At 48.5% G+C, this 18,710-nt stretch overlaps 6 protein-coding genes across 6 annotated transcripts; 2 read left to right on the top strand and 4 right to left on the bottom strand.

Moving 5' to 3' along the window:
- Nucleotides 1–213: 213 nt before the first annotated feature.
- Nucleotides 214–5,381, top strand: M431DRAFT_132402 (hypothetical protein). Its single transcript, XM_024912480.1, has 5 exons — nucleotides 214–479; nucleotides 536–933; nucleotides 992–1,404; nucleotides 1,454–3,080; nucleotides 3,139–5,381. Exons 1-5 carry the CDS (start codon nucleotides 329–331, stop codon nucleotides 5,224–5,226), a joined length of 4,677 nt encoding a protein of 1,558 aa, XP_024780761.1. The 5' UTR covers nucleotides 214–328; the 3' UTR covers nucleotides 5,227–5,381.
- A 1,014-nt stretch (nucleotides 5,382–6,395) lies between these two features.
- Nucleotides 6,396–7,163, top strand: M431DRAFT_477475 (hypothetical protein; the record flags this gene model as incomplete). Its single annotated transcript, XM_024915564.1, has 1 exon — nucleotides 6,396–7,163. The coding sequence occupies one exon, from the start codon at nucleotides 6,396–6,398 to the stop codon at nucleotides 7,161–7,163; it is 768 nt and encodes a 255-aa protein (XP_024780760.1).
- A 538-nt stretch (nucleotides 7,164–7,701) lies between these two features.
- M431DRAFT_477474 (hypothetical protein) lies at nucleotides 7,702–8,364 on the bottom strand (the record flags this gene model as incomplete). Its single annotated transcript, XM_024915563.1, has 1 exon — nucleotides 7,702–8,364. One exon carries the CDS (start codon nucleotides 8,362–8,364, stop codon nucleotides 7,702–7,704), a length of 663 nt encoding a protein of 220 aa, XP_024780759.1.
- A 1,020-nt stretch (nucleotides 8,365–9,384) lies between these two features.
- On the bottom strand, nucleotides 9,385–9,963 carry M431DRAFT_489856 (hypothetical protein; the record flags this gene model as incomplete). Its single annotated transcript, XM_024916733.1, has 1 exon — nucleotides 9,385–9,963. One exon carries the CDS (start codon nucleotides 9,961–9,963, stop codon nucleotides 9,385–9,387), a length of 579 nt encoding a protein of 192 aa, XP_024780758.1.
- Nucleotides 9,964–11,059: 1,096 nt separating this feature from the next.
- On the bottom strand, nucleotides 11,060–11,749 carry M431DRAFT_70849 (hypothetical protein; the record flags this gene model as incomplete). The annotated part of the gene is made up of 3 exons (XM_024921827.1): nucleotides 11,060–11,145; nucleotides 11,197–11,330; nucleotides 11,394–11,749. The coding sequence occupies 3 exons, from the start codon at nucleotides 11,747–11,749 to the stop codon at nucleotides 11,060–11,062; spliced, it is 576 nt and encodes a 191-aa protein (XP_024780757.1).
- A 1,679-nt stretch (nucleotides 11,750–13,428) lies between these two features.
- Nucleotides 13,429–15,743, bottom strand: M431DRAFT_71304 (hypothetical protein; the record flags this gene model as incomplete). Its single annotated transcript, XM_024921883.1, has 3 exons — nucleotides 13,429–13,953; nucleotides 14,029–15,533; nucleotides 15,614–15,743. 3 exons carry the CDS (start codon nucleotides 15,741–15,743, stop codon nucleotides 13,429–13,431), a joined length of 2,160 nt encoding a protein of 719 aa, XP_024780756.1.
- Nucleotides 15,744–18,710: the final 2,967 nt, after the last annotated feature.

Below are 18,710 nucleotides of genomic sequence, written 5' to 3'. Positions count from 1 at the left end.
TTGCTCTCTAGGGTGTTGGCCAATCTAAGGTTGCATCAGAGCCTTGTGAATCCCCACTAGCTCTATGCACGAGATTGATTGCTTCTCGCCTCTCATTACATGAATGCATGTTATGTTAACCAATTATAACAAAGGCACGTGGTTTATCACCTGTAGACTCAGCTGCTGGGTCATCAGGTACCTGTTGGCGCAAACCCGCCATTGCTGCCTTATCCCAGATCCTTCTCTTCAGCCCTAGCAAACATTCAATCCTACAACATCATTTCCATTCTTATGTTCTTTTTAATTCGGCAGAAGTATTGACTCTTCACTTCCAGTAATATTCGCAATGAAGGGCTGGAAGTTTCCTATTAGAAGCAAAAAGCTTAAAGCCCAAGAGACTACTGAGGCTTCTATCTCAACAATCCCAAAAGAGAGCCCAGCCCAAAAAGGACTTGTTATGGCAGGCAATGCCTTATCATCTGTCGCTTTGCCATACCGTAAGTCGGCCATTCTAGGACCGGGTGTTGAATAAAGCTAATACTGTGACCAACAGAACCACCTCCATCGAAAGACGCACAGATTGCACCCGAACAAAAACAGGCAGCGGGACACGAAGAAAGAATTGCTAAAGCCCTGTGGGACCGAGTGCTACTGCTAGTAAACGACTCAAAAGACCGAGATGCCATATATCTGATCGACGAAATCGAAAAACATGTTCCCAAGGATGACTCTCCTAAGGCTAGACCGATAGTCATGACAGACTTGGTGTCAAGCGTCAAAGAGGCGATGGAGCATCAATTTAAGGATAAGCACGGTCATAATTCGACGTCTGCCTATGTTGAAAAGACTATTTCCATCCTCAACCAGTTCATCTCAGTAGGTGATGTTGCAGTCAGCTATGATCCAGTACATGCAGCCCTCCCCTGGGCTGCTGTACGAGTGGTCCTTGTGGTAAGTAACACCAGACGCTTGAGCTCAACAAAGGCTGACAGAAGAATGTCTTGAATAGAGCATTACCTCGAATCATCAGTTAAATATACAAATATTAGGAGGATTGGCTTCTGTTACTTCACTGCTCCTCCAATGCAACATGTATCAAAGGTTATACTTGACTTCCAGCTCTACCATGGATGGTATCAAGGAGGCTCTAGAGGCTCTCGAAAAATCCCTTGTCGATTCATACGCCAACTCTTTGTTTTTCCTCGGCTTTCTGTATTCTCATCGAAACAAATCTATGGCAATAATAGCTCCATTTTTACTCAACGACGTGGAGAAGAAAGTTAAAAGTCTCGACGAGAGCAGTTCCCAACTTACTAAATGTGCAGACGACTGTGAGAGGTTCTGTTCTTTCAATCGGAACAAATCCTCCCAAAAGCTTTTTGAGGTCATTGATAAATTACAGCACTCGTCAAATTACCACTTGTAAGATTAATTATTCTCCATTCAAGGTTGAGGCTCTAACAATACATAGAATATTGCTTGAAAGTATACAAAGGGAATTCATTCTAAGTAAGCTTCAAGTTGCTCAAGGAGCAGCTTATGATGACTTTTCCGAAGCATCCAGAGATGAATGTCACCCTGACACGCGGCTTGAAATACTTGACACCATATATAAGTGGGCGGCCGATCCTTCTAGTCCTTGCATTTTCTGGTTACAAGGGTTGGCCGGAACGGGCAAATCAACCATAGCGCAGACAGTAGCAAAAGGTCTTGACGGGAAAAGTTTGGGCGCAAGTTTTTTCTTCAAAAGAGGCGAGGGCGACCGTGGAACGGCTCGGCGGTTTTTTGCAACAATTGCGAGCCAAATGATCCGCAAGCAACCTATTCTGACGCAGGTTCTCCATGGCATACTTCAGGAAGAACCCGAGATCGGAAGCAAACTGCTTGAGACTCAGTTTCGAGAACTGTGGGCTCGTCTTCTCAAGGAGGTTCATATGGAGCCTACTCCGGAGCAGACGACGATTGTGGTCGTTGTTGATGCACTCGACGAATGCGATCCGCCACAGGATGCAAAGCTTTTGATCAAACTACTAACGGCGCACAATATGGATTCTCCTGTTAAAATCAAGATATTTCTCACCAGCAGACCAGAATATCATATAAATCAGCAGTTCAATATTGCAGACAGTATCCGTCAGAATATGATACTACATCGGGTGGAAGAAACTATAATCCAGAGCGACATTAGGATTTTCTTAGAGAACGACATACAGGAATACAAACTAGAGTATAACCACAATGAAGAAAAGATGGAGCAAGATGAACGGCTTCCAGTGGACTGGCCTGGAAAAAAGACACTCGATCGACTAGTACAAATGGCGAGTCCTCTATTCATCTCTGCTGCAACGGTATCTCGAATGCTCAGGAACGACCAGTGGCCAGCGACGCCTGATCAAAAGATTGAATACATATTGAAGTTCAGTACAAGAGGGGAAGGTCATGTGGAAGACTTGTACCGTTCAATTTTGGCTCAAATCATGGATAAAATTCCAATTCATGCCAGAGACAAGTTTACCGTTGAGTTTCAGAAAATTGTTGGGTCGGTTATTCTTCTTGCCAGCCCTCTATCTGTTTCTGCCCTCTCCGATTTGATTGGGTTTCAAAAGAGTGAAATATACAGCAAACTAAACCCCCTTTCTTCTGTGCTGGATGTCCAATCTGCGGATACGCCGATCAAATTATTCCATCTTTCATACCGGGATTTTTTATTAGATGAGAATTCGTTTATTAGCGAGAACGGCATGTCCTGCCGAGGATTACGAATCGAAGAAGCAACAATTCATGCGTGGCTAGCAGAGCGATGTGTACAACTGCTATCGACAGCTTTGCATAATGATATCTGCAATCTTGAGGACCCAGGCGTGGCCAGGGGGGATGTCAAACAAGACACAATTGAAAGAAATTTGCCCCAGGCTATAGCTTACGCATGCATCTATTGGGTTCACCATGTTCAAGAGCGAAAGATAGTGCTCCAAGATGGAGGACCAGAGCATAAATTACTTGAAGCCAAGATACTAAATTGGATCGAAGCATTGATCTGGCTTGGAAGAATCAACGAAGGGGTTGACCTCATACTTGCCTTGAAGACACTTGCCGATGTAGGTTTCTCTCAAGATACCCAATTTCCCCAATGGTGTACTAACCCTTGCTACTCAGAGATACCATTGTTTGGAGCTATCAAAATTGCTCCAGGATGCCAACAGATTTATCCTCTCTTGCAGACAAGCAATTCAAGAAGCACCATTGCAAATCTATAATTCAGCACTCGTTTTTTCGCCAACGAATAGCATTGTTCGGAAGACTTTTGAATCAGATGGTCCAACTTTTATCAAACAGATGCCTCAGGTCGATTCTGATTGGTCGGCTTGCGTCCAGACCTTAGAAACTACAGACTATGAAGACTCTTTGTCGAACCTCATCTTTTTGTCCAACGAGAAATTGATAATCAGCGGCTACGGCAGCGGTGTCGAGATCTGGGACCTGAAGACGGCCTCTTGCCTCTATGAGTTCGATACCAAGGGAGGAGAGATAGGGGACTTTCTTGTATACCCAAATGGCGGATTCATAATTATAGAAAGAGACTGTGTAGAGCTTTGGGACATCGAAAATCAACAATGTCGACGAATATTCCTGCCTCGTCAGAACTCTGGACTTGTATCCTCATCGGTTACCGGAGATACTCTATCCATCTTATCATCAGACAGATCTTACACAGCCATCAATTTACCATCTGGTGAATCTACACGTGTTCAACTCAGTGCGTTTCCTAGTTCCGGGTTTACGAAAGCATACATTTCTCAAGATGGCAAATGGGCTGCCTTTTTCGATTCATTTAACATCGTTACATGGGATCTCCAGGCTAGTATGATTTACCGAGAATTCAAAAGTGAAATGCACAAGATTGCTAAAGTTATCTTCGACCACGATGGACACAGTCTAATCATTGGATATGAAAGAGGCGATATTCAGTTCTTAAATACCAAGACGGGAGAAACTGAATTTTTTTTTAACGGACAGGTTGGATGGGTTACAGCGCTCATGCCATCTCATAATAAAGAGATACTCGCAGTTTCAGGCGGTCATGGGGCAATTGCGATCTGGGATGTCAAAAACCAAATTTTACGACACTTTCTTACCGGCCACCCAGATTCGATCTGGAACATGGCTTTCTCTCCAGACGAAACAATGCTTGCATCCTACTCAACTGACCTGATCAAAATATGGGACTTGCATACTGCACCTTCTATAAATTCTGAGTCTCGTGTTACCAGTAACATTACAAATATGTCTCTGGACTCGAAGGGTCAAACGCTCTATTATTCAAACAAGTCCACTATTAGCATACTGGATCTGAAAGATATGAGCTGCAGACAATTGGCTATCAGCAAACCCGATGACTCGGTGCTCCGCGTTGCATTTTCAAGTTTCAAGCCCTTGGCGGCAGTCCTGTTTGACCAATACATAGAGGTTTGGGACTTGACCCAGTATCGTCAGATGCCGATATTGCAGAATATACCAGTACCAAGGACGTCTATTGATGGATCTGAGAACTGGACAAACTTACAATGTGTTTTCTCCAAGGACAATCGGATTTACATGTCCAGCTCCTACCCCTCTACTAGCCGTTGTCCGTCTGAGGTGTATATTTTGGATTTTGCTGCCGGCAATTCTAGGAGATTATTGAAGACATGTGAAGCGTACATTTGGAAAATTATCACATCATCGGATGGCGCGAAAGTGGCATTCATCGAAGGGGGGTTCTTTCGGCCGACACAAATTCGTATTGAGGATTTTTCCACGGGTCATCTAATACCTGTGTCTATTATCCACGCAGATCTGGCAGATCTCACCAACCCATACGCAACATTTTCAGCGCAGGGGACGCAGTTAATCGCCATTGCGCGAAACGGGCTTATCGAGATGTTTAATACGTTGACAGGAGCAAAAATTCTAAGTCTCTATCCTCATCCAGGCATAAATACCGACTATATGCATTTTGAGTTTCCTTTAGCCTATGTCAACGTAGATGTTACTGTCAACGAGGATATGCCTATTGAGAAAGCCAGACAGTCAATCTTAAAGAAGTATTGGATATCTCCAGATAAAAACTGGCTGATGAGAGATTCGAAGAGAATATTATGGATACCTCCAGAATATCGCCCATCTCATGTTTTTGTATCTCAATCTCAGTTTATTCTAGGGTGTGGGGGCCGGATTATTACAATGGTACTTGACGGATTATAGTATAGCAGTTGCTTCTTTAATAATTAAAGGGAAATCCTAGCCAGCATCCCGTGTCTCACACATAGGTAGTGCTAATACAGGGGAACGCCTGTTCAGCCCCCAACTGCGCTATCCAGCATCCCGTGTCGCAAATAATATCAAATCAATACTAGACGAATTTGTATTATAGTAGTACATACTAGAAAAGAATGGCTATAGTAAAGATGAGAGAAAAATGTAGCTGGAGCAGTAGATACTAGAAGGATATAGTTATTAGCAGATGCTGGCTAGTAGAAAGATGTGGTCATAGTAGTAACTACCTACTAGAGGAATATAGCTATGGTAGCAGAAAGCAGTAATAGTAGCATACCTTATATAGAAGAACTCAACTGGTTATTTCCAAGTTACTATTAAGGTGAATGTCTATGAAAACGTAATAAACAAACGGCTTTCCGGTTCCAATGCCTCAAACTTTACGCAATCGCTGGGGTGCTGAATAGCTGCTCCTCAATATAAGTACAAACGAGAGAAACACAAGATGTCAAGTACATGTACTATCAGCAGATTCTTTGGAGCAGAGTTCAGACCTAGTGGGACGAAGGATTCCCCCACGAACTGAACACATATATGAAAAGCAAGCCAAGCAATGGGATGCGTTGGTTTTAACCTTAATCTATACGCTTGAAAATCCTTTTCTGAATTCTATTTTCTTGATAATGTTTGCGATATAGAAGCCGACTAACTTGGGCAGCTCCATGCATTGGGAATTCGAGTCCACCCCATCTCCGCTAACACGGAGGCAATTACATAAAAGCCAACACCTCCAACTCCTGGGTAATGCTGTATAATGCAGGACGCTTGTAGGTGTGCATACTATTATATGCTCTTAAATTCTCTCTTTTTTTTCTCGCTCATTCCGGCATTGCTCGGATATTCGGAAGGGTTACTTCATCCAAGCCAGCATAATTAGGGATTCAAGTTGGCATAGTTGTCTAATCCAAGTAAGAATGGCGTTGAACTTGATCATCTATAGATGAGCTTTACTGATCCCCCTATAAACAGTAGAGCAAAGCACTAGCCTAAACTACTATTAATACAGTCTCCTCTTTCTCATTTAGTTTCCCTCTTGTCCACTCAATATCACCAACTGCATCCTCTCCCAATATCCTCACAGCGCCTCCAACTTCAGAATGCACAACTGGAGCAGAATGCACAACTGGAGCAAGATGTTGTCGTCCGGCCTTGTATTATCGTATCTAATAGCAGGCGCGGTGGGATCATGCGGCCAAGGGTTTATGCTTATTAAAGGACATTCGAGTCCACAGTGTCATTCATCTGTCGAGGAGTTTAGTTTCAGCAAGTCCACGACGCACACCAATGCGCTGATGGATTTGACGTCCTTCTTAGTTATAAACGACTTGACCGGTGCTCCGAACGCTGGACTTAACACGTACAACCAGCCGAACTGGCAAGGAACCCCGTCCTTCATACCCCATGTGCTTCTTAACCCTGGAGATTGTTGGACGACAAAGGGCCTGTTCAAAAGCTTAGAGATACTAGGACTCAGTACGAAAAGAAACGAAATACCGCCGGTTGCCCTGGAACTGACGGGCGCTGCGGAAAATGACACTGCTGCTGGGAATCAGACAGCACCTTGGAAGCGAGGGGATCCCCCTAGGAATTACTACCTCCTCGATCTAGAGACAGGAGTAATCACAAAAACCGCTCCACCATTGACCAGGCGAGATGCAGTCCAGAGCCCAGCTGGTAGACGGTATACCCAGGGGCAAGTTACCCTCAGGCTGCTGAATGAGGGCACATCAGGTGGCCGGACTTTCGGCCTTTCGGAGGGCAAGGTTTATACCTTGGCCAAGGACATATGCCAACAATGGGATGGGCAAGATGACGCAGTTTCCACTCTCCATGATGATTGTGGGAACTCCGTGGAGCTGTCTTAGGAGCCGACGGAAAACGCGAACCTGGACACTGTCCCTTCTAACCTCTTGTATTCGACGGCGTATAAGTTTGCTTATTACGAAGGATCACGATTAGTTCAGTGCCAGGCATTGATTGGGTTTTGGAACAATGAGGCGACAGTGAGATATTGGCATCTTATTTTGGAGAGAGTGTGACGATGAAGAGATGTCCAGGTTCTCAATCTCAACACATATATATGAGATCTATGATAAACACATTCCCTTTCCCAGAGACATGTTTTGAGCTTTAAGACTCCATAACAACATGTTCTAGCTACTGATGCACCAAATGGCACCATGATCTAAAAGTTCGTACCATCAGCTTGCTGGATAAATTCTAATCTCGCAAATTCCCAGTGATTACAACTAGGCGTTTCTGGGCATCCACCCCCCAGTAGTGATTTGACATGGAGGAATATCGGTACTGTAAAAATGTAAAGCTCTATAGAGATAGAGGTGGGTGCATGAGTATATACATGTCCCTCGTATAGCAACCACATCCTCTCTTCCACTTTCTGCATCATTTCCGGAAGTGATAGGGTTGGGACTCTCTATCCTTCCGTAATCTGGTGAATACTGGGTCTTCAGATTCCTCTTGCACAGGATCCCTCTTCAGCAGTTGAATAATCTCGGCATTCTGCTGTTTGACACTTTCCAGATCCCTTTTGACGACAGATAGCTCCTCATTTAGTTCAGCGAGCCGAATCTGCATGTGTAACTGCGAATCGGATACCCTCTTCTTCTGGTCTTCGATCATAGCATGTAGCTGGAGCAACTTGAACTTGTTCTCCACCAGTTGATAATCGTCCTTCTCGACAAGCGAGCTCTTCGCATCTTTGCAGGCAGTGTGCTCTGATTTAATGGACAATAGCTCTAATATGGGTCTCTCGACCATCTCCGTCCAGCTATAGGTGTCCAAGTCATCTGTCGAGATTTCAAGGAGTCCTAGGACCCGTGAATCCCCGACTGAATTGGCCCACATGCGAAGATATGACTTGTAACCCTTGCTGAGAACCTTTGTGTGTTTCAGCTCGATAATTTTGGCCATCTCCTCCGTTACGAAATTGTGATTATCGTTTCTGAAGTGGTCAAGGATGTGCTCGAGTGAGGCTTCTGCTTCTTCGCGGGTAAATACGTGTGTTACTTCCATGAGGAAGGACTCGTTTTGTTGACTGTTACTCATGTCTTTGGTTAGAGGTGGTGGTGGTTCGAATGGCCGGGTAGAATAGTAGGAAGCTGTTCCTCAGAGGATCTCGAAAGTGCGTCTTCACCGAGAATTTGAAGCATACGCGGGTTCCCTTGGGTGGGCCCTCTGTCGGTGCGTAATTCTTTGTTGTGTGTCTTGAACGTTTCTCGCTGGGGAGATGGGAATCCTGTATGCGAAATATTTGGGAAAGGTGGAAGCTCTGAAGCCTCAGAGGGTGCGGAAATAGATGGCAAAACGGAGTTTATTGTTTCATGAATTTGAGGCTCGGGTGAATGAAGGAGGAAGGAAGAAGCTCTTAGCCAGGCGTCACGTCAATGTGAACTTAACGGGGGTTTCTGCCCTCTTGACCGCCTCCTGGTTGGCAATTTGAGTGACTGGCCAGCGCCCCAAGTTGGCTGCCTATTGATAACAAAGGTGTACCGGAGAAATGCAGTAATACTAGGAGATGCTAACAAATGAGGCGTGAATAGGATCTTAACGAATGGTTATACGTGGGAATAAAATATTGTCATGTTTGGCACACATGCCTCGATGTGCTGAGTGGCTGCTTCTGCCACAGAACCAAGTCGATTGGATGCCAGAGTAGACGAATCCAGGGCACAAGCAGAGACATGAATACAGGCGTTCGAGGAGAGAGTGCTTTCAATTGAAGACTAATGAAGTTGAGATGGGATCTTTCTTGATCCTTGTGAAGATATCGAGACCCCAGAAACCCATGGCGCTGGCTTTATCCAATACACTCCCCAAAAGACTCGTCCCTATCCCAATCATTGAGTCGGCATCAGCCAGAAAATGTTTCTTCTCCTCCCCTTGTCCCTTTATAAACCCTTAAGCAGGGTGAGATGACTGATAACGGCCAGATCATCCAGCAGAAATCGCCATATCCATGATCAATCTCAAATTCACCCACCCAGCGCCAGATTCCTCTCGTCCCATCAAGCCTTGTTTGTTGATTGCGCAGTGCAAGATGCTTGAGCAGCAAAAACCTTGCTTCCCTTAGGGAAGCGTGGGATTGGGCACGTTGCCGTGATGCTTGCCGGCTAAGACAAACTGCAGAGTTTCGCGATCCATGATTGGAAGTTTGATTCCCCGATTGTTGTGCCATTCCACACAATCGATGAAATTTCTCAGCATCGCCAATCCCCGTTCAAGAATAGTTTTCTGTTCAGGCGAGAGCGAGAACGTCTCCACGATTATCTTCAAGTCGCTCAGCACACCACGCATGAGCAGTGTAGACCCCCAGTAGTCCCCGCCATTAACTATGGTCGTCTCGTCCTGAGTGACGGAGGTCATGTCCTCCTCTGCTTCCTTCAGCCACTCGGCGTACTTTTGATCTTCTTGTTGATGGATCCAAGCCGAGAACAGTGCTTTCGCATCTGCGTCCATCACTCGAAGCTTCTCAGGCGTTAGGGTTGCTTCGATATCCGCATTCAGTTCTTCCGTCCACTTGCCGCGAAGGCGTAGAAGCAGTGGCTGGATCTCGGCCATGACCTCCTTTCTCTCAAGTTTCTTTTCGTGCGTGATAATAACATCTAAAGGTGGGGGATATCTTCCTGGAAAGAGGAAGTCCCACATTTCGTACACCTCTGGAGGCGGTCCTTGGATCGCGGTGGGAAGCATTGAGTTAGGTAGGTAGGTAGACAGTAGAAGAGGTTTGGATGAGAGGGAGATGATGACGATGGTGATATGAAGAGGAAGAGTGAATGGAAGAAGAAGAAAGAGAGGAGGAGAAAATGAAGAGTGACTTGGAATAAATAGAAGAAAAATTAAATGTGTGGCAGCTGTCAGGGTTAGGCAGCATCAGTGTTTGGCAACTGGCGATGATTTACGGTCGTGAGCTGAGTGTACTCTACGGGCAGCTGACAATCATTTGATACGTACCTAGGTAGGTGTATCGCTAGTATTATCAGACTCTGCCCTGATTTCAACTCAAACTAAATGGCGTTCTCCCTCGACGACTTACGAGGGGCCCAATTTTGTGGTATCTCGTTGTGAGGGAGCTGGGATTATGGCTTCATCGTTTGAGGGTGACACCTGAACTTCTTCTTCAAATTATAGTGTACGAGGCGATAACATCGTCTCAACTTTTACAGCACCTGCCTGACTGAATGGATACGCTATGGGGGCAATTGAATGTGTGAATTGCTATTCAGCACCCTAAGTTGGCCATCTAGCTCTCTAACGACTGGGTGAAGTTGGGATATCGACACTGGATGTGAAGGAAAGCCGCATCGCTACGGAGTATATTCCCCCCATTGTCTACCACTATAGCTACACTCCTCTAAGATCTGCTGTCATGAGATGTGTTTTTGAGTATATTTTTACTACGGTAACTACACTCGTCTGGAATTCGGTACTATCACTTCTATTAGATTCGCGACGTGGGATGCTGGATAGCAAAATTAAGGTGCTGAATAGGCGTTCCCGTGAATGCGGGCCATGGAATCAGAAGATGACTTGCAATTATACACCAAGGCAATTTACAAGCAACATCAACATCAAACGTAACTCAATCTGCACTCTCGATATGTATTCGCTAAGCTGACTTCAGATGTTCCCAATACCATCCATCCATCTTCATGCATTTAACTAAACACATAGCTCATCCATTTCTCAGTTCCTCCATCCTCGGTTACTTGCTTTCTCTCAAAGAAAGAGACTCATTGGTCTCCTAGACAAAAGCTGGGCCCATGCTGCCAGCATTCTCGCCGCAAACGAAGCGTCCGTCAACCAGCTTGACAGCCAAGGGGTTTCCAACTATTTCTCATTAGCATCTCTCCTCTCTGAGTAGAAAGAAAGTTGACTCACCACGAGATCCAATCTCCAAGGCAGTGAATCTTGGCATCCGGTTGTCATCCAGACAGTTACACTTGAGGTTCATGTTGTCTCCACCATGGATGTTGTCAATCGTACAAGGCCTGCAAGTAGCATCAAATCCACCACTTGAAGAATCATAACGTCAGCCTAACCATCTCAAAAAACACAATGATTCGTATTCAACTTACCCTGCTTGGTATACCAATTTACCCCCAACATTTCCGATACACTCATTCAAGTTCAAGCTCGTCTTCCACCAATCGCCAGCACTGTTCCTGCAAAGGCCATCAAGAGTCGTCATACCGACCTTTCCATGTCCTCCAAGCGTAATCTGCTCACACGTGCCATCAAAAGCAGCACCAGCGGGAACCTTGACAGCCTCCTGCGTAGCGTTCCGAGCGAGATGATTGAAGCCGGGAAGTTCCACCACGGGAGCGTCCTGACCCTGAACCTCAGGGACATGTTGGCCAACAGATTGGTCCTGAGCAGGAGCTGCAATGCTGGTACCCGCCAGGGCAAGGAAGAGAACGGCGAGAGACTGCATGATGGGAGTGAATATGGGCTTTCCCGCTGTTGGTTGGGCTTATCGCTTGTAAAATGAAATTCCGGTGGCAGTTCGTCAAGTAAACGGTGATAAAAAGAAAAACAACAAAAATCCTCAAAAAAAGAATCGAAATAACGCGAGAGAAACAGGCAGATAAATGGTAACGAAAACCCCAGGTCCAGAGAGTGAGTGGAGCAACGTCCGAGACAAGATGCAGCTGTCCGACAAACGGCGAAAAAAAGAAAAACAATATGGGGGGTAGTTGGAGCGCACAACCATGCGAAAGCCCTCTCCTGACCCCGTGCACCTTGCTCTTTGACCTCCCCGTTTGACGTGCGTCGGCTTTGCTTCGTTTGAGTTGAGCGTTAAATTAAAGTTAGTGAAACCGATAGTTTGGATATTCGGAATGAGGGATCTGGATCTAGATCTTGTTTCCCCCCTCTCGCGGCGCCTCTATTAACGTTGACAGGACAATGTCGGCATCGTGTTTGCTTGTTGGGGCATGTGGCTTGAGTATCGAGGATCCAGCCTTCGGATTGCTATTCAGGGGTATCTCTTGCAAAAGTCGCCGTTATTGTTGAAGGGGGCAATAATAGAAGGCCATCTGAATGAGAATGTTTGAAGAAGCGAGTCAAGGAAGGCATTAGTAACGTGATCTGTTCGTGCTGGATGCGACTTCCTCAGCGCACTACAGACCTCCTCTTCGAATTCGGCTCAAAATAGCCGAATAGCAATACAACAATGTAGAGGTACCAACAACCGATCATGGCTACCTATTATCGGAAGAGTGCTATATCATTCATTGTTGGTAGTTGGTAGGTTCCAAGGTTCGAATGAATGCATCAGCTGCTACTGTTGTCGTTTCAGCCTCAGCAGGGCGGCATCTCAATCACATATGTAGCTTCTTTACAGCACCAGGCTGCGTGTTGGGGACAACATTTCATCCGAACCAACACTCCATACCAACTACAAGGCATGGCAGTATAACAACTTGCTCACCAATGAAGGGGAACTGCAATGCAATCTTAAAACGTGTCTCTTCATATCAGTAACTAGTGGCTATCTTCCTGGCAAACACATAATCGTTCAGTAACGTTCTCATTCCCCTTCATGGGACATACAATCTCTTCCCGCCATCATAATCTTAAACATGAGCGCTGCCCAACTCCGCAGCTTCGTCACATCCCGTAGGATCAAAGTGTAAGGTGAAAAAATGGTAAAGAGAAGTGAAGTAAAATACAAGCCAGCCATTGGCAAGGCTCATCAAGTCCTGCTTGTAACAGTGTTCACACACGCCATCCAATCATAGGCCTGATGTAATTTGGTCACCTGTCATAGCAGTCCCAATACAACGGGGCTAGGGCGAGGCCGTCGCCTTTGCGTATGTGAATGATATATACACAGGGTAAATGAAAGTGCTGAGATCAGCTGTATAGAATAGAGAAGAAAAGGAAAAAGGAAAATCTTGGAAGAAAAAGAAACAGACACTAAAACAGAGCACAATTAGACGGCAAAAGAGGAGCAGAATGAAATTACGTCCTCAGTTGTCGCCGTGGCGCCATATTTCGTCTTTAGATACCTCTCAAAACGCCCAGCGCCACCCTTTTTTACCCAGATGTTGCGCGCAAGGCCAATATGCTTTATCGAAAATAGACAGTGACTTGGCATTGGCTGTTCCATCAGTAAGCCTGGCCAGGGACAGGCTTCCTACCGATGGGACCTGCTTGTGGTCCCGGCGCCGGCTCTGTTGGTGACGAGGTTGGTGATGGTGGGTTTGGGTTCAATGGGCTAGAAACGGGGGGGCTCCCGCTACCGCGTTGGCTCGTCGTGCTGGGGCTTTGCGGTCGGCTGCCCTGGTTCTTGGGTCCGGGGCTCATCGGGCTCATCGGGCGACCCATTGGAGACTGGGGTCGGCCGGCGCCGTTGGGGTTCATCGGACCGGCAGGGGAAGCGGGGCGCGAGCCGGGACCAGGACCCATCCGGGGAGCACCGTTGGGAGGGCCATTAGGAGCACGCATCCCTTGAGGTGTCATTGGGCGTTGGCCTTGGGGAGTCATGGGTCGCTGGCCAGAGGGTGAGCCGGGTCCCCTAGGAGGGCCGGCGGGAGGAGCTCCCTGTGGTGGTCGAGGCTTCACAGGTCGTGTAGACAGACATGTGCGAGGAACGACACCCTGTCGGGACCTATCCAGACGGATGACAAGCGCCTAAAAGTGAAGCAGGTTAGCAAAGGCCGGGGGAATGCAAAAAAAGCGGGGGGGCTATGGAATTGAACTACTCACCCAGCCATCGTCATACTCGTGCAGTAGGCGTACCAAGTCGCCCGCCTTCAGCTCCAATTCGTCCTCGAGAGAGGGCTTGAAATCGAGCTGCACGCGGTGAACAGTCGAGTTTGCAGGTCCGCCAGCCGCAGCGATTGCTGCCGCGCCAGATGAGCCCATGTCAGGAGCAGATCCAAGAGTGGCTGATGAGACGCTAAAGTCGGTACCGGCGGGGCTTGGGGGGACAGCTTCCATAGTGTTCACGGTCAGGTCAACGTTGTTCTTGTTCTTCATGGAAGCCTTGCGAGCCAACTTGGTGGTTCCAGCAGCAACGACAACTCCGGTAGCGGCAACAGCAGCGGCCACGGCCACGGTCTCCTCAGCCTTGGACAGCTCTGGCTCTGGCGCGTTCTCGGCCATAGACATGACGGAAGGCGTGTAGGGCTTGTAAGTCGGAGTCTGGGGGGTTGGCGCATCGCTGATAGGAGAGGGAACACGCTCGGCTTGCTGGCCAAAGGGGTTGGCGGGGTGGCTGCTCTGGCTCGTACCAGGCCGATCCGCACCATCACCAGTAACAGCGACACCAACAGCGCCAGCGCCAGCGACGGCGGCGGTCTGCTTCTCGAGATCCCAGCCGGGGAGGAACTGAGTGACGGGTCGAAGGCTGATGCGCGGCGCATTCGGGTTTGTGCGAACAAATGGATCCTCCAAGGGCTCCGGAGACGGCGCGGGAGAGATTTCAAACGACATTGGCGAGACTGCCCGTGCAACGGGGGCAGCAGCAGCCGTCGCAACAACGGGCGCCGCGACAGGTGCCGCAGCCGGTGTCATGACTGGTTTCACGACCGGTGCCACAACTGGTGCCACGACTGGTCGCTGCTGGACGGGAGGTGGAGGCGCGGCCTTTTCATCGTCGTCCGAAAGTTGCTCAAGCTGAGATTGCTGCTTACGACGGCGGATGAGGAAGAAGATGAGCAGTCCTACAAGAGCAATACCACCGAGCACTCCGATGGCGATTCCTGCCTTGGCACCAGCGCTGGTTCCAGAGCTGCCTCCGCTGACGCTAGTAGGGGTCGTTGTTGCTGAAGCCGGGCTGATAGAAGAGGCCGCAGAGTGAGCTCGGTTGCCATCAACAGCCAGTTGCGTCGGCGAGGAAGAGTGCGTGGGCGAGCCAGTAGCCTTGACAATAGAATCGTCGGACTCGGAATGGGTTTGAGCAGGGGCGCGAATCGCAGTGGGAGTAGAAGAGCTCGCCTTTGATGTCTGGGATGGCGGCTGCTGCTGCTGCTGGCTTGGCGTTTCCTTGGGCGTCTCCTTGGGGGTTGGCGATGGCTTCGGGGTCTCCTTGGGAGTTTCCTTTGGCGTCGGTGTCTCCTTGGACTCGGGTTGCTTGCTTGGGCTAGGCTCAGGCTTCGGCGTCTCCTTCGGGGGAGGAGGAGGGTTGTGCACAGTCACGTATCCGCCAATAGGGCCAGAAAAGGTAGCTGACATGGTCTTGTAGACAACTTGAACCACAGTCTGTTGACCTAGGAGGGAGTCAGCATGTCAAGGCAGCAGAAATGGATGACTCCAAGGCCATCCAGGCTAATAAGCAGTTAATAGGTACCTTTCTCGGCATTATTGTTGTTGGAACTCTCCTTGTCGTGCTTGTCGTGGGGGTTCACGCCATTGATAATGTCGTCAATGTCATCGAGAAGATCTCGATGACGGTGGAGGTGCCGGTGTGAGATGGGCATCTTGTCCAAAGTGGTTTCCGGGGTATCAAGGAAAGAAAAAAAAAAGATTGGGCGTCACAGAGCAAAAGCAAGACGATGATCTTCGCCTTGAGCTCTGAATATATTGGCAATTCGATTCCGCAGTCGCAAGAGGCTGGGGAAGTGGTCGTCTGGAACGGGGGACGGCCAGTAATGGAGGGAGAAAGAATGTGGTGACTTATTGAGTCAAGGAGCGTTTTCTTCCACGGCGGGGGGAGACAAATGTCTTTGCTTTTTTTGCTGGGGGGAACAAGGGACCAACGGGGCAGCTGGATTTCGAGACAATGCCAGGCCGTAGTTATTTCTGAATGTCCCAGGCTGTGCAGTAAATGATGATGCAAACGGCAGTGCGAGAAAAAGCCAGAGAGAGGGAGCGAATCGAGACTTTGTGTGCACTCGACTAATGCGCGCAATATCGCGAATGAATGGATGGCTGAGCAGATGCAAAAAGAATGACTGCGTCGATTAAATCAGATCAAATCAATGAATGAATGAATGGACGGACCGGAGCGCAGCTCTTCAAAAACTGACGCAGAGGCCCAGACCGCACGATCGCTCGCTTCAAAAGGCGATGATGTGTCGTCAGCGATGGCAGGACGGTGGTGAGGAGGGAAAAAAAGAGAAGGGGAGAGGCGAGAAGCGAGCGAGCGACAGCTGGGGAATAACCTAGACGGACGGGCGAGCCAGGGTCCTGGGATACGCAGGTACCGGTACTTGTGTGACTCTGGGGGCCTGGCAAGCGCCCAAGGCTGCGCCGAATCAGAACAGCTGCTGGGCGCTCCACTGGCTGCCACAGGTAAGCAGCTTGGCCACTAGCTGGAGCGCTGCAGCAGTCGGCCGAGGTACTAGTACGAGTAGCGCGATGCTGAAGATGCTGTGCAGGAGAGCACCTAAGCAGAAAAGATGCATGGAGTGATGTGGTGGGTGCACGCTTGCTGTTGAAGGGCTTGCATCGCCACGGTCAGCCAGCTAGCCGGAATAGAGACATTTGACGTTTGTCACTTTTGAATCAAGCCTCAAATTCAATTGATGGGATGACAGGTAAGTGGCTGAGTAACCTTAACTCTCTCCAGTCTCCCATCAGCTGTAACTTGTGCTGTAAGTGCCCTCACCCGTACTCGCGCAGCAAGTAATCCCAGCACCACATACGAGTAGCCCTCGCGCCAGCCCCGAGTCCAGACAGGCGCCTGTGACAGCCCATGATATGAGGATCAGCACCGCTGTCGACCAAATCCAGCCAGCTGCTGCGAAAAGCTCCCAGCTCCCCAAGCTGAAGATTGCTAGCAGCAAAAACGGCAAAAAAGCCTGCAGTCCGCCCAGGATCCGCACAGGGACCGGCCGTCCTTGGCTCAGGCACCGCGGCGCTGCCATTGGCTGCTGGCCCGGCGGCAGGATGCGCTAATCCAGGAACCGGTCCCCAGTAATCCAGAAGAGGGATGCGGTCATTGGCCCGTGCGAGGCGCTGCTTCGCGTCTTTTAGCTCGTCACCTTTTCCTTTGGACCCCTGGCCTTGCGTTCTGCACGAATCCTTGTCCTTTGTTTGGCGTTGGTTTGTTTTGCCAAAAACGAGCTTGCATGCATGCAGGTACCAGGACTTGCTGCCTTGGTGCCTTGCTTGGCTTGTTGACTTGTTGAGGTGCTGCATTATCGATACTGCAGTAAGGTACCAGCGTGCTTGCTGTGGCTTTTCCCTCCCTGGTTCAGCTCCCCTTCAATATCCGCCACAGACAGCCATGGCGGCACCATCGGATCACTTATCGTGCTGCTTTTTTTGTTCGAGCAAGGGAACTTGTGGCGCCGTCAGCACCCATTTCTGAGTCGTGCTGTTATTATCGAATACGGGATCAATTGCCAGCTTGCACACAGCTTTACCGCTACTTCACCGGCTGCGCTTGATTCAATGGCGAAACCAGCAGCTACGAGTACGTGATCCTGGAACAATACAGCAGAATTCCCCTGCTACATACAGTTCGGCCTCACTAGGATCTGTCTGACAACACCTAGATTTCGAGAAGCAGGAAGAGCACGTGTCCTCGTATGTGTTGTGCTCACTCGCTCACAAGCACTACGCCAATACGAAATCTGGACTTCTCACCATCACGCCGCCACATTACATGGACAGTATATCGAAGCATCTCCAGTGCTAATACTCCATCTCCGAGGCACTACCACCTCGGCCCCCAACCCACACCCTCTTCCAATATCCACTCTACCCTTCGCTTTCCCCTTCCCTCTGCAATTTTCCCAAGACTTCAATCCCACTCGCCCCAATGTCTCGACTAAACTACAATAAACGCGCTACCCGGCTTTCAACTCGGTCTACGAGCTAGCCGGGGTTCATGAAACACCCCCCTTTGGCCTTGGCATGCAAACTGGTGATTGCTTAGTAGTATTTCCGTCGTCATTGTGCAGGCCAGCCCTGGCATCATCAACCCCCAAAGAGCCATTTTCTCTCCATCCTTCCACTGTAACACCAAATAGCTAGAGTTAAAAAAAGAAGAAAAAGACCCATCCCCTGGCTTATTTTTTACTACCTTCCCGGGCCTTCCACAAGTCAAGCAGAAATAGGAAACCTCTGCGAACGAAAGAAAAGAAGCTCGGGAGAACAAAGACAAGACAACCAAAAAAAACTTCCCGAGTAGGTAGGCCGTTTCACTTTGACAATCTGCTCCCCCTCCCCTCCCCAAGGCTGAATTTATGTTCGTCGGATACGCTTCGCAAATCGACGATAGCAAAGGAACAAATTTCTTTTTGCCTTGGGCTCCCATTTCGCTTCTGAAGGGAGGAGGATAAAAACCTCGTGTCCTGCGGGTCCCGGATCGGACGACCCAACGAGCGATGGAGCATGTTCGATGGGAGGGGACCGTGCAATCCCAATCCAAACGCCCAAAGAAACATCTTACTCGGCCTGCTCTCCCCCAAAAATGATTCGCGGAGGCGGGACCAGTT

Source organism: Trichoderma harzianum (assembly GCF_003025095.1).
Source record: "Trichoderma harzianum CBS 226.95 unplaced genomic scaffold M431scaffold_1, whole genome shotgun sequence".
Classification (NCBI taxonomy): Eukaryota; Fungi; Ascomycota; class Sordariomycetes; order Hypocreales; family Hypocreaceae; genus Trichoderma; species Trichoderma harzianum.
The sequence above is the reverse complement of the archived record's forward strand: the minus strand, read 5'-3'. Positions and strand labels throughout refer to the sequence as shown.